At 53.6% G+C, this 15382-nt stretch overlaps 1 protein-coding gene across 1 annotated transcript; it reads right to left on the bottom strand.

Annotated features, from left to right (window-relative positions):
* Positions 1 to 1173: 1173 nt before the first annotated feature.
* On the bottom strand, positions 1174 to 15165 carry LOC116985582 (alanine aminotransferase 2-like). The gene is made up of 5 exons (XM_033040405.1): positions 14989 to 15165; positions 13412 to 13595; positions 5511 to 5600; positions 4155 to 4263; positions 1174 to 1389 (listed from the first exon to the last, which is right to left on the bottom strand). Exons 1-5 carry the CDS (start codon positions 15081 to 15083, stop codon positions 1193 to 1195), a joined length of 675 nt encoding a protein of 224 aa, XP_032896296.1. The 5' UTR covers positions 15084 to 15165; the 3' UTR covers positions 1174 to 1192.
* Positions 15166 to 15382: the final 217 nt, after the last annotated feature.

Below are 15382 nucleotides of genomic sequence, written 5' to 3'. Positions count from 1 at the left end.
GTGTGATGGTCTGGGTTGTGTCCACAACTCCCTACAAATCCTTGCTGTCTTGGATGGAGCTGTTCCCAAATCAGGCTGTGATGTATCTGATAACATGCTTTCTGCACTGAACTACGCTAACACTGCCAAACACTAACCTCAGCTACATAGCAGCTTATGGGCCGTGTCCTTGGTTACACTGCGGACTTTGGTTTTTAATACCTAGTGTTACGGTTAGTAACATATTGTGTTATTGGTAATTATACATTGATCTGCGTGCCATTGGATTAGTGGGCCGGTGAAGCTGCAGCAAGGAAGAATCATTGTTCTGTGGCTGATATATATGACAATTCAATATTCTCGACTCTAGAACCTTCAGGGACCATGACACAATTAGGGACCAAGCCAGACTAACCCATGGACCATTGGTGAACCCAACAGCGAATCCACGTACTAACTCTACCTATCATAGAGCACAGATCAGTACAGTACAGGAACAGGACCTTCGGCCCATAATGTCCGTGCCAAACATGATGCCAAATTAAATTGATCACCTCTGCCTGCACGTGATCCATATATTTACACTCCATGCATATCCATGTGTCTATCTCTATACATCTCATTAACACTACTATCATATCTGTCTCCACCATCACCCCCTGGTAGCACATTCCTGGCCCCTACCACTCTCAGTGTAAATAAAATGACCCCACACTGCTCCATTAAATGTTGCCCACCTCAGTTAAAGCTGTGCCCTCTAGTCTTTGACATTTCCATCCTCAGAAAAATGTTCTGTCTATCCTGTCAACTGAAAGTAGTATCTAAAGTCTCATCTACCTACACGTGATCCTCAGCCCTCTATTCCCTGTCAAACTAAAAAGCCTCTTAGATAGGCACATGGATGCAATTTTGCAATTTAAATTTTATAAACTTCTTAATTTTATATAGTTCCACACGTCTCCCCTCAGCCTTTGACATTCCTGAGAAAACAATCCCAGTTTGACCAACCTCTCCCTGTAGTGAATACCCTCCCATCCAAACAGCATTCTGGTAAACCACCGCTGCTTCCTCTCCAAATGGGACAACAAGAACTGCACACAATACACCAAATGTGACCAAAACAAACCCTATGAAGCTGCAATGTGACTTGCTGACTCTTGTACTCGATGATGGCAAGTGTACTGCAGGCTTTTGTTCACAAACTCACCATGCACTAATCCCCATTTGAGCACCACCGTGGAGATACAGACAGAGCCCGGCCTCGACCCCCACTCACCACGATGGCCTCGCTGGCCCCGGCAGCCAGGAAGATGTTGTCAGGGCACGATGGGATGCCCCCGTCCCGTTTCTCAATGTACTTGGCCACGTTCTGCCGAATGACCTCGATGCCCTGGCTGGCTGTGTATGCCCCTGGACAGAGACAGGATCCCAGAGACTTAGCACCACAGAGCACAGCACCAGTCCCCCACTTTCACCCCTCCAAACTCCCCCCTTCCATACCCCTCCCCACTCTCCCCCCTATACACTTACCCCTCCACACTCCCCCCTCCTTCCCCCATCTCATCTTGCTCTTACACTCTCCCCCCTCACTCTCCCCTACTCACTCACCCCCCTCCTTCTCCTACACGCTTGCCCCTCCTGTTCCTACACTCCATGCCTTCCCCACTTTACCCCCTCCCAATCTACACTCTCCCCTCTCCTCTCGCTCCTACACTTTCCATCCTCCCCACTCTACCCCCTCCTGCACCTACACTCACCCCCCTCCCCACCCTCCCACACCTACACTCTCTCCCCCTCCCCACTCTCCCCCTCCCGCACCTACACCCTCCTCCCTCCCGCACCTACACTCTCCCCCCTCCCCACTCTCCTCCCTCCCCACTCTCCCCCCTCCCCACTCTCCCCCCTCCCACACCTACACTCTCCCCCCTCCCCACTCTCCTCCCTCCCCACTCTCCCCCCTCCCACACCTACACTCTCCCCCCTCCCACACCTACACTCTCCCCCTCCCCACTCTCCCCCCTCCCCACTCTCCCCCCTCCCGCACCTACAATCTCCCCCCTCCCCACTCTCCCCCCTCCCCACTCTCCCCCCTCCCGCACCTACAATCTCCCCCCTCCCCACTCTCCCCCCTCCCCACTCTCCTCCCTCCCCACTCTCCCCCCTCCCGCACCTACAATCTCCCCCCTCCCCACTCTCCCCCCTCCCCACTCTCCTCCCTCCCCCCTCCCCACTCTCCTCCCTCCCCACTCTCCCCCCTCCCCACTCTCCCCCCTCCCGCACCTACCCTCTCCCCCCTCCCCACTCTCCCCCCTCCCCACTCTCCCCCCTTCCCACTCTCCCCCCTCCCGCACCTACCCTCTCCCCCCTCCCCACTCTCCTGCACCTACACCCTCCACTCTCTCCCCCCTCCCCACTCTGCCCACTCCTGCACCTACACCCTCCACCCTCTCCCCTCTCCCCACTCCTGCACCTACCCCCTCCTCCCTCCCCACTCTCCCCCCTCCCGCACCTACACCCTCCTCCCTCCCCACTCTCCCCACTCCTGCACCTACACTCTCCCCCCTCCCCACTCTCCCCCCTCCCGCACCTACACTGTCCCCCCTCCCCACTCTACCCCCTCCCGCTCCTACATTCTTGCCCTCCTCTCACTCCTGCACTCTACCCCCATCCCACTCTTCCTCCTTGTCCCTCTCCAACATTCTCCCCCTTCCTCCTCACACTCCTGTACTATCATAGTCATAGACAGATTCACTGTGGAAACAGGCCCTTCGGCCCAGATTCCTATTAAATCTTTTCCCCTTCACCTTAAACCTATGTCCTCTGGTCCTCGATTCTGGTTGTCGATTCCCCTACTCAGGACAAGAGACTCTGCATCTACTCGATTTATTCCTCTCATGAATTTATACACCTCTATAAGATCACCCCTCATTCTCCTGTGCTCCAAGGAATAGAGACCCAACCTATTCAACCTCTTCCTATAGCTCCCACCCTCTAGTCCTGGCATCATCCTCGTAAATCTTCTCTGTACCTATTCCAGCTAGACAACATTTTTCCTATAACATGGTGCCCAGAACTGAACAGAATACTCGAAATGTGGCCTCACTAACAACTTATACAACTGCAAAATAATCTTGCAACTTCTATACTCAGTGCTACGATTGATGAAGTCCAATATGCCAAAACCCTTTTTGACCACCCAATCTACCTGCGTCTCACCTTCAAGTAACCATGCACCTGCACTACTAGATCCCTCTGCTCTACAACACACCCCAGAGGCCTACCATTTACTATGTAGGTCCTGCCCATGCACCCCCCCCCCGCCCTCCAACTCCCACTCTGCACTCTTCCCCCTCCTCTCACCCCCCCTCTCCACAGTCATCCCCAATACTCCCGCTCCTACACTCCCCCATCCAATCCCCACACCCTCCCCCACTCCAGTTAAAACCCAAAAGAACACAAAGTGCTAGAGTAACTCAACGGGTCAAGCAGCATCTGGATAATCTGCTGCAGGGCCTCGACCAGAAACTTCACCTATCCATGTGCTCTAGAGATGCTGCATGACCCTCTGCGTTACTCCAGCACTTTGTGTCCATTTGTCTATGTGGACTTCAGCAAGGTATTTGATAAAGCTCCACATGCAAGGTACGCTGCTCTGGTAGGATCGCAAGGGATCCAAGGACAGCTATCTAACTGGATAGAACATTGGCTTCATGGAAGGAATGATGATGGATGGTTGTTTTTCAGACTGGAAGCCTATGACAAGTGGGTGTGTGCCTCAAGGTTCAGTGCTGGGCCCATTGCTGTTTGTTATCTGTAACAAATATTTGGATGAGAATGTACAAGGCATGACAAGTTTGCAAATGGCACTAAAGTTGGTGGTATTGCAGCAGAATCTTGATTGGTTGGGCAGGTGGGTTCAGGAATGGGTCATGGATAAAGAAGATAAGTGCAAGGTGAGTCAAACAGTGAATGGCAGGGTGTTGTCGAGCATCAGGATTTAGGAGTGCAGGTGCACAGGTGGTCAAGAAGGCTTTTGGGATGTTATGTTCTAGTTGTACATGATGTTGGAGAGGCCGCCTTTGGAGTTGTGTTCAGTGTTACTCATCCTGCTATAGCAAGGATACCAGGTGTGGTGGTGGAGGCAGCTAGGTTTCCCTCCCCCCTCCCAGTCTCACCGATGCTGTGGCCGCCGCAGGCATCCAGAATCTTCCGTGCCCTCGCCTTGGCATCCTCAGGCATGTTATGGTCACACAGCAGCTGAGGGTAGGTGCAGAGAGCCAGCACCTGGGGGCAAGGGGACAGTCAGTACTGGGGAGAGAGGGGATAGTCTGTACTGGGGAGAGAGGGGGGCAGTCAATACAGGGGAGAGGGGATAGTCTGTACTGGGGAGAGAGGGAACAGTCAGTACTGGGGAGAGAGGGGATAGTCAGTACTGGGGAGAGAGGGGACAGTCTGTACTGGGGGAGAGAGGGGACAGTCTGTACTGGGGGAGAGAGGGGACAGTCTGTACTGGGGGAGAGAGGGGACAGTCTGTACTGGGGAGAGGGGGGGGGGGGGCAGTCAGTACTGGGGAGAGGGGGGGGCAGTCGGTACTGGGGAGAGAGGGGACAGTCTGTACTGGGGGAGAGAGGGGACAGCCTGCACTGGGGGAGAGAGGGGACAGTTTGTACTGGGGAGAGGGGATAGTCAGTACTGGGGGAGAGCAGTATGTACAGGGGGAGAGGGGGGGGCAGTCAGTACAGAGGGAGGGGGGGGCAGTCTGTACTGGGGGAGAGAGGGGACAGTCTGTACTGGGGAGAGGGGGGGGGGCAGTCAGTACTGGGGAGAGGGGGGGGCAGTCTGTACTGGGGGAGAGAGGGGACAGCCTGCACTGGGGGAGAGAGGGGACAGTCTGTACTGGGGAGAGGGGATAGTCAGTACTGGGGGAGAGCAGTATGTACAGGGGGAGAGGGGGGGGGCAGTCAGTACAGAGGGGGGGGGGCAGTCGGTACTGGGGAGAGGGGGTGGGGCAGTCAGTACTGGGGAGAGGGGGGGGGGCAGTCAGTACAGGGGGAGAGGGGGGGGAGTCAGTACTGGGGGAGAGGGGGGGAGTCAGTACTGGGGAGAGAGGTTGAGGAAGGGAGAGAAAGGAGGGGCACTCACTTTAGGGTGTGGGGGGGAAAGGCGATGGGGCAGTCAGTACTGGGGAGAGAGGGGGCAGTCAGTACTGGCAGGATGGAAGAACCAAGGAGGAGCAAGGGGTCAGTCTCCCACAACCCTCCCACCCCCACCCACCCCATGCTCCCCACCTCTCCATACCCCTCCCCATCCTTACTCTTCCCTTCCCAGCCAACCCTCCCCTCACAGGTGCTGAGCTGGTGTCCCAGGTGCGGGCGGGGCGGGAGAACCCTAACCCTAACCCCTCCCCACATCCCTGCACCTCCCCACCCCTGCCGCCCATCCCCAGCCCCTTCTCCATCCCCCAGCCCCTCCCCCATCCCTGCACCTCCCCGCCCCTCCCCCAGTCCCTTCCCCAACCCCCCCCCCCCTACCTGTCGGATGAAGGTGATGGGCTTCTGCCCCATGGCATGTGCGTCACCAATGTTGGCCCGGATCACCTCACTGAAGGGTTTGCTCGTGCCCTGCCGTGGGTGGGAGAGAGACAGGAGCTCCTTAGCATACACTCCACCCCCCTCATCTCCCATCCCTGACACCCCCACCCATCCCCGACACCACCTCCCCCCTCGTCTCCCATCCCCCAGCCCACCCTCTCCCCTCCCGGAGAAATCCCATGCAGTCACAGGGAGAACATGCGATTTGCAAGCAGAGCACCTGTAGTCTTGTTCAAACTCAGGTCCCTGGAGCTATGAGGCAGCAGTTCTAGCTGCTGCACCACTGGGCTGCCCTGTGTTACTGCAGCCCTTTATGTTCTACACAACACTATTCCCAGCTGGGTAACGAAGGTGTACAGATACCTCCGACCCTGCCATGGCATTCTTTGTGGTGTTGTGCCTCACACTAACATCTTGTTCTTTTGTCAAATGTTTTTCTTTTTACTGGCTTGTGGAATGTAGAGTTTATGTATTTGTGTGTTGTTTCCGTGTCTGTGCAAGACGGCTTTGCCTGCAGCTACACCTCACCGCGCTGCTGTAGTTTAACCTGACTAGTCTGGACTCGACTGAAATTGACTTAAGGTGAAGCCAGTTCCCTGCTCACAGAAGCTGCTGCATTATCAGCAAGGCCGAGGTGACCTTGCAAGAGGCAGCGGTGACACGAGAGGGTGGTGATAGGGGAGAGGGAGAAGGAGGGGAGGGTGGGGAGTGGAGGCGTGGGGAACGGAGGGGGGCGGAAGGGTGGGGAGGGGAACGGAGGGGTTTAGGTGGGGAGGGGAGGGGAAGGGTGGGGAGTGGAGGGAAGGGAAGGGGAGTTGAGGGGTTGGGTGAGAGCAGAGGTGACGGGGCAGATGGGAAGGGTGGGGGGCGGAGGGGAAGGGTGGGGAACTGAGGGGAAGGGATCTGAGTGGTGGGGAGGGGAGCTGAGGGGAGGGGAGCAGAGGGGAGTGGAGGGGAGCTGACGGGAAGGGAACGGGGGGGGGGGGGGTGGGGGTGAAGGGAAGGGGAGGGGAGCTGAGGGGTTGGGAGGGTAGCAGAGTGGAGCTGAGGGATGGGGTGGGGAGCTGAGGGGAGGGGGAATGGTGGAGCTTCATCCACCTATCACGGTAGAACAGAGGCCAAGGGCTGAAGGGCCTCTTTCCCGTAGCCAGGGCGATGATTCGGGGGTGGACGATGCTCCCCCACATTCCTCAGCAGACTAGCGTCCGAATGTATGTTTCAGGCATTGCAACACTAACAGCAGTCAGACAACAGACTCTGCAGCAGCTCAGATAGTCTTGGGGACACACACACACACACACACACACACACACACACACACACACACACACACACACACCAGAGGGTCAGTGGGCCCCCCCCCCCCCCCCCCCCCCCGCCATGTTCCTCAACCGTAGCCAACTCCATAGCCAACTGTAACACAAGCACCGGTGACAAGTATTCCCTCACTCACCGAGTGCAAGTACAGATGTCGGCCACATGTTGTAAAATAGCAGCAGCCACGTTGCAGACACCAGGCAGAGGGAGCTCTAACCTGTGTCTGACCCCTTTTTTTATATACAAATACTTTTATTCAGACTATAAAAATAAACATACCGACTATTAACCCATTCAAATGCTGCCTATGTTCACAGTTTACAAACAAACGGTCATCAGATTAATATATCGACAACTTTATCAACAATACACTCGACCTCCCGCGGCGACCAGCGTTCACGGAAGGTCTCCAGAGTCCCCGCGGACACCGCGTGTTCCCTCTCCAGGGACACACGGGCACGGGGCGTGTAGAGGGGGCGCCACTCTGTGTCTGACTCCAAGAGTATGTGATGGGGATGGGATGTAGTGGGAGCTTCTCTCTTTGACCCTGGGAGTGTGTCCACCGTAGCAGCTGGCTGGGAACAGGCAACTGTGCGAGGCGACGTTGCCAGCACGTCTGGCCTCTGCACTGAGCCACGCTGTGCTTGGCTGCCAGCCACGGCACCGCAGCAGTGTGAGCTGGAGAATCTCAGCACAGCGGGCCAACTGTTCTCCCACTGCCTAAGGTGTGGGGGAGATACTGTTACAAGCTGGAGGCCAGCCAGGGGATGTGGGGCCATGGGGAGGGGCAGGGCAGGAAGCCATGCACTACCTGAACACATGTTGACTATCTGCACACACTCCACTCTCAACTCACCGACACCCTCTTTCAAACTTACAAGCATTGAGTAAGATAGACACAAAAAGCTGGAGTAACTCAGCGGGACAAGCAGCATCTCTGGAGAGAAGGAACCTGATCTTTCGTTTCGAGACCCTTCTGAAGAGTTACTCCAGCTTTTAGTGTCTATCTTCGGTTTAAACCAGCATCTGCAGTTCCTTCCTCCACAGCATTGAGTAAGAGGCAGGAAATCAAAGCGAAGTACAACGTAGCAAAGATGAGCGGGAAGCAAGAGGATTGGGTAATGTTTAAAGAACAGAAGATAACCAAAAAGATAATATGAGGAGAAAAGATGAGGTACGAAGGAAAGCTAGCCAAGAATATAAAGCAGGATAGTAAAAGCTTCTTCAGGTATGTGAAGAGGAAAACACTAGTTAAGACCAAAGTTGGACCCTTGAAGACCGAAAAAGGTGAATTTGTTATGGCGTACAAGGAAATGGCAGATGAGTTGAACAGGTACTTTGGATCTGTCTTCACTGGGGAGGGCAAAAACAATTTCCCTGATATAGTAGTGGCCAGAGGATCTGGGGTGATGGAGGAACTGAAGGAAATCCACATTAGGCAGGAAATGGTGTTGGATAGACTGATGGGACTGATGGCTGATAAATCCCCAGGGCCTGATGGTCTGCCTCCCAGGGTACTTAAGGAAGTGGCTCTAGAAATCGTGGATGCATTGGTGATAATGTTCCAATGTTCTATAGACTCAGGTTCAGTTCCTGTGGATTGGAGGGTAGCTAATGTTATCCCACTTTTTAAGAAAGGCGGGAGAGAGAAAACAGGGAATTATAGACCAGTTAGCCTGACATGTGGGGAAGATGCTGGAGTCAATTATAAAATATGAGATAGCCAAACATTTGGATAGCAGTAGCAGGATCGGTCCGAGTCAGCATGGATTTACGAAGGGGAAATCATGCTCGACTAATCTTCTGGAATTTTTTGAAGATGTAACTAGGAAAATGGACAAGGGAGAGCCAGTGGATGTAGTGTTCCTGGACTTTCAGAAAGCATTTGATAAGGTCCCACATAGGAGATTAGTGGGCAAAATCAGGCACATGGTATTGGGGGTAGAGTGCTGACATGGATAGAGAAGTGGTTGGCAGACAGGAAACAAAGAGTAGGGATTAACGGGTCCCTTTCAGAATGGCAGGCAGTGACTAGTGGGGTACCGCAAGGCTCGGTGCTGGGACCGCACCTGTTTACAATATACATCAATGATTTGGATGAAGGGATTCAAAGTAACATTAGCAAATTTGCAGATGACACAAAGCTAGGTGGCAGTGTGAACTGTGAGGAGGATGCTATGAGAATGCAGGATGACTTGGACAGGTTGGGGGAGTGGGCAGATGCATGGCAGATTAAGTTTAATGGGATAAATGTGAGGTTATCCACTTTGGTAGCAAAAACAGGAAGGCAGATTACTATCTAAATGGCGTCAAGTTGGGAAAAGGGGAAGACCAACGGGATCTGGGGGTCCTTGTACATCAGTCTATGAAAGTAAGCATGCAGGTACAGCAGGCAGTGAAGAAAGCCTTTATAACACGAGGAATCGAATATAGGAGCAAAGAGGTCCTTCTGCAGTTGGACAGGGCACTAGTGAGACCACACCTGGGGTATTGTGTGCAGTTTTCGTCCCCTAATTTGAGGAAGGACATTCGTGCTATTGAGGGAGTGCAGCGTAAGTTTACAAGGTTAAATCCCGGGATGGTGGGACTGTCATATGCTGTGAGAATGGAGCAGCTGGGCTTGTACACTCCGGAGTTTAGGAGGATGAGAGGGTATCTTATTGAAACATATAAGATTATTAAGGGTTTGGACACGCTAGAGGCAGGAAACATGTTCCCGATGTTGGGGGAGTCCAGAACCAGGGGCCACAGTTTAAGAATAAGGAGTAAGCCATTTAGAACGGAGACGAAGAAACACTTTGTCTCACAGAGAGTGGTGAGTCTGTGGAATTCTCTGCCTCAGAGGCCGGTTCTCTGGATGCTTTCAAGAGAGAGCTAGATAGGGCTCTTAAAGATAGCGGAGTCAGGGGATATGGGGAGAAGGCAGGAACGGGGTACTGATTGGGGATGATCAGCCATGATCACATTGAATGGCGGTGCTGGCTCGAAGGGCCGAATGGCCTACTCCTGCATCTATTGTCTATCATGTTGCAACTGTATGCAACTTTGGAGTAACGAGTGCAATTGTGGTCGCTCATTGCAGTAAAGATAGAGGTCAGAGTGATACAGTGTGGAAACAGGCTCTTCGTCCCAACTCGCCCACACCAGCCAACATGTCACAGCTGCACTAGTCCCACTTTCCGAGTCTACCCAGAGGCCTACCATATCCCTCCAAACCTGTCCTATCCATAGAAACATAGAAAATAGCAGGAGGAGGCCATTCGGCCCTTCGAGCCAGCACCGCCATTCATTGTGATCATGGCTGATCGTCCCCAATCAATAACCTGTGCCTGCCTTCTCCCCATATCCCTTGACTCCACTAGCCCCTAGAGCTCTATCTAACTTTCTCTTAAATCCATCCAGTGATTTGGCCTCCACTGACCTCTGTGGCAGGGAATTCCACAAATTCACAACTCTCTGGGTGAAAACGTTTTTTCTCACCTCAGTCTTAAATGACCTCCCCTTTATTTTAAGTGTGGCCCCTGGTTCTGGACTCACCCAACATTGGGAACATTTTTCCTGCATCTAGCTTGACCAGTCCTTTTATAACTTTATACATTTCTATAAGATTCCCCTCATCCTTCTAAACTCCAGTCAATAAAATCCTAGTCTTTTCAATCTTTCCTCACATGACAGGGATCAATCATGTTCCTTAACTGTTTCTTTAACAATGGGATAGTCCCTGCCTCAACTACCTCCTCTGGCAGCTTGTTCCTTACACCCATCACCCTTTGTGTGAGAAGGTTATCCCTCGGATTACTATTAAATCTTTTCCCCTTCACCTTGAACCCATGTCATCTGGTCCTCGATTCACCTTCTCTGTGCATCTACCCGATCTATTCCTCTCATGATTTTGTAATCCTCTATTAGATCTTCCCTCATCCTCCTGCACTCCATGGAAAAAAGATCCAGCCTACTCAACCTCTCCCTATAGCTCACACCCTCTGGTCCTGGCAACATCCTCGTAATTCTTTTCTGAACCCTTTCAAGCTTGACAATAACATGGTGCCCAGAACTGAACACAATATTCTAAATGCGGTCTCACCAACGTCTTATACAACTGCAACATGACCTCCCAACTTCTATACGCAATACTCTGACTGATGAAGGACAAAGTGCCAAAAGCCTTTTTGACCACCTTATCTACCTGTGACTTGACCTTCAAGGAACCATGCACCTATGTTCCTAGATCCCTCTGCTCTATAACACTACCGAGGCCTACCATTTACTGTGTAGGTCATGCCCTTGTTAGACATCACAAAATGCAACACCTCACACTTTTCAGTATTAAATTCTATCAACTATTTCTCCGCTCACCTGGCCAATCGATCCAGATCCTGCTGCAATCTTTCACAACCATCTTCACTATCTGCAAAACCACTAACTTTTGTATCATCAGCAAACTTGCTAATCTTACCCTGCATGCTCTCATGCAAATCATTGATGTAAATGACAAACAGTAACAGGCCCAGCACCAAACCCTGAGGCACACCACTAGTCACAGGCTCCAGTCTGAGGAGCAACCTTCCACCATCACCCTCTGCATCCTTTCATGGAGCCAATTTACTAACCATTCAGCTACGTATCTCTCCTTGGATCCCATTGCGGTCTAACCTTTCAGAGCAGCCTACCATGCAGAACCTTGTCGAACGCCTTACTGAACTCCTTCCTGAAGATATGGAGGCTTTGGCGAGGGTGCAGTGGAGGTTTACCAGAATGCTGCCTGGATTAGAGGCTATTAGGAATAAAGAGATTAAGTGTTTAAGAAGGAACTGCAGATGCTGGAAAATCGAAGGTACACAAAAATGCTGGAGAAACTCAGCGGGTGCAGCAGCATCTATGGAGCGAAGGAAATAGGTGACGTTTTGGGCCGAAACCCTTCCTGTACCGGAAGGGTTTCGGCCCGAAACATTGCCTATTTCCTTTGCTCCATAGATGCTGCTGCACCCGCTGAGTTTCTCCAGCATTTTTGTGTACCTAGGAATAAAGAGACTTGGATTGTTTTCTCTGGCACACTGGGTTTGAGGGGTGACCTGATATAGTGTAGATATAAGTTATTAGAGGCACAGGCAGTGTAGTCTGCCCACAATCTGCCACAAGAGCCACTCTGCACAAGATTGTGGAGGTGGGACATTTAACTCAGCAAATGGGCAAAGGGTACATCTCACCAGAGTATCTCACTGGGCTTTGAGGCCAAACACATACTGACAACTGATAAATACATTTAGAGGTCATTTCTAACTGCCCGTGAGAAGGGGCAGTGGGGAGTGGTGAGCTGCGTTGAACCACTATTGTCTACCCTGTTGCTGGGTGACCAGGGCTGTACATACTACTCCAAGTGTGGTCTCACCAACAACCTGTACAGCTGCCTCATGATGTCCCAACTGTAGTGCTCATTCCTCTTCCCAATGAAGGCAAGCATGCCAAACGCCTTCTTCACCACCCTGGCCACCTGACCCACCACCTGAACTATGCACCTGTACTCCCAGATCTCTCTGCTCTACACACTCTCCAGGACTCTTCCATTTATTGTGCAAGTCCTGCCCTGGTTTGATGTACCAAACTGCACACTTGTCAGAGTTAAATTCCATTTGCCATTCCTCAGCCCACCTTCCCAATGTGAAACGTCACCTATCCATTTTCTCCAACGATGCTGCCTGAGCCACTGAGTTTTCCATCAATTTGTGTCCATCACCGATTTAAATCCTTCCTCACTGTTCACCAATTTTGGTGTCATCTGCAAACTTAATATCAATGTTACTACTTTGTCATCCACATGGTTAATGTGGATGACGAGCGGTGGACCGCTCAGCACTAGTCACTGGCCAACCATCAGAGAAGCAGATCAATGTCTGCAACTCATTGCACACAGAGAAGTTGGGGATTTAGATACAATGCTTGAGGCATTTAGACAGATGCAAGGATTCAATCTCTATGCGGACAAATGGTTTAATTTAGATTAGTTCATTGTCATGTCACATATACCATGTACAGTAGAGTGAAGAGCTTCTGTTACCTGCTATCCAGTCAACAGAAAGACAATACATTACAATCGAGCCATTCACAGTGTACAGATACATGATAACAGGAATAATGTTTTGTGTAGGATAAAGCCCAGTAAAGTCCGATCAAAGATAGTCTGAGGGTCTCCAGTGAGGTAGATAGAAGCTCAGTACTGCACTTTAGTTGTTGGTAGGATGGTTGAATTGCCTGATAACAGCTGGGAAGATACTGTAGATAGACACAACACGTTGGAGCTACTCAGCAGATCTGGTAGCATCTCTGGAGAACATGGAGAGGATATGTTTTGGTCAGGTCGTTTCTTCAGACCTCCAAGACACCCTGTCCAGAGGGAGTGACAGGGAGCGAAAGTGAAGGGGAGAAGTTGGGAAGAAGGGGGTGGGGGGAGGGGAGAGGTAGCGAAGAGGGGGAGAAGGAAGGAGGGGGGGCAGAGGGAGACAGGAGGGGGGGAGGGAGGGACCAACCTGTTGCAACTCCTTCTCGATGGCACTGGCTCGTAGTACGATAGCCCCCCTCACCGCATACTCCACCTTCTTCACTTGCTGGTTCATGGAGTCCAGCGTCAGCACCTTCTCCCGGCAGCGAGCCGGGCCATTCGTCCCACCCACCGACATGCTGTCCACTTGCCGGTTCTCTTCCCCCGCAGCCCTGTAGGAGAGCAACCTTGGGGTGAGGGGGGATTGCAGGGCGCGCCACAGTGGCGGTGCACCGCCGGCCAGCACACGCATCATCCGTGCACAGCACACACACACCGGGCCCGGCACACAGCAACTAAACATGCCAGCACTGACAGCCCAGCTCCCCGCTCCACACACTCGCTAACTAACTCTTACCACATCTGGACCTTGAACCCAGACCAGCACAGGGGAGCCAGAGAGAGAGAAAACAAGGGCTGTGGCTGCTGGGAGGGAGGGGGAGAGGAGAGGGGGGGAGGGGGAGAGGAGAGGGGGAGGGGGAGAGGAGAGGGGGGGGGAGAGGAGGGGGGGAGGGGAGAGGAGAGGGGAGAGGAGAGGGGAGGGGAGGGGGAGAGGAGAGGGGAAGAAGGGGAGAGGGGAGAGGAGGGGGGAGGGGAGAGGGGGAGAGGGGGAGAAGTGAGGGGAAGAAGGGGAGAGGAGGGGGGGAGTGGAGAGTAGGGGGGGGAGTGGAGAGGAGAGGGGGGGAGGGAGAGGGAGGGGGGAAAGGGCGGGGGGGAGAGGGAGGGAGGGGGGAGAGAGAGGGGAGAGAGGGGAGAGAGGGAAGAGAGGGAAGAGGGGGAAGAGGGGGAGAGAGAGGGAAGAGGGGGAGGGGAGAAATAAATAAAGAGAGAGGGAGGAGTGGGAGGGAGAACGGGGAGAAATGAGAGTGAAGGGCGAGAGAAGGGCGGAAAAGGACAGCGAGATTAAAAGGGGGGGGGGGTGAGGGGCAGAGTGGGACTGTGTACAGGGGGGTAGGGTGATGATGTGTGTGAGGGGCAGCGAAAAGGAGGGAAATAGAGGGGTTACCCATCTCAGATTACTTACAGACTCGCTGGAACTTTTCGGGTTGGAACTGTTCGATCGAGAGAGAGAGAAAAAAGAGGGGCTGGGAGGTCTCTGAGGGGGAGAGAGGGTGGGTGGGTCTGGGAGAGAGGGTGGGGTAGGGGGGGGGGAGAAAGGGAGGGGAGAGAGGCAGGGGTGAATGGAAAAGGGGAGAAAGGGAAGGGGATGAGGGATGGGGTCGGGGAGAGAGGGTGTGGGGGTCGGGGAGGTCAGTGTGGGGGAGGTCAGTGAGGGGGTGAGGGTTGGGGGGGTGTCGGGGAGAGGGTAGGGGAGAGGGTAGGGGAGAGGGGTCGGGGAGAGGGGGAGAGTGTGGGGAGGTCAGGAGGTCAGTGAAGGGGAGAGGGGGATAGAGTGGAGTGAGTGACGGAGAGAGAGGGCGGGAGAGAGGGAGACAGAGGGAGGGAGCGGGAGAGTGAATGAGGGGGAAAGAGAGAAGCGGGGTAAGGGAGAGAGGAAGGAACTAGGGGGGTGGAAGCAGGGCGGTCTGCGGGAGGGAGCGCGGCCGGCAGTGAGGGAGCACCTACCTCGGCAGCACCAGAACCCAGCATCGACTCCCCGTCCCAACCCCTGTCGAGGCGCTGCCGTCTGGCTCGAAGCCAACTTCTTGCAATTGGCTCATGAAACACCCAGTCCGGCGGGATAGGAGGTTGGAGCTAGCGGAGAGAAACGACGGGGGCACCGGGGAAGGGAAGGGGAGCGAGTGGAGGGGACGGGAATGGTGGGGGAGAGAGAGGGGTGGAGATGGAAGGGGAGGGAGGGAGCAAGGGAGGGGAGGAGGGGTGAGAGACGGAAGGGGGGGGGGGGAGGGAGAGGTAGGGGGAGACAGGTAGTGGGGAGAGAGAGGGAAGGGAGGAGAGAGGGAAGGGAGGGAGAGAGGGAAGGGAGAGGGAGGGAGAGAGAGGGGAAGGGGAAAGAGAG

This window comes from Amblyraja radiata, chromosome 2 (assembly GCF_010909765.2).
Source record: "Amblyraja radiata isolate CabotCenter1 chromosome 2, sAmbRad1.1.pri, whole genome shotgun sequence".
Lineage (NCBI taxonomy): Eukaryota > Metazoa > Chordata > Chondrichthyes > Rajiformes > Rajidae > Amblyraja > Amblyraja radiata.
The sequence above is the reverse complement of the archived record's forward strand: the minus strand, read 5'-3'. Positions and strand labels throughout refer to the sequence as shown.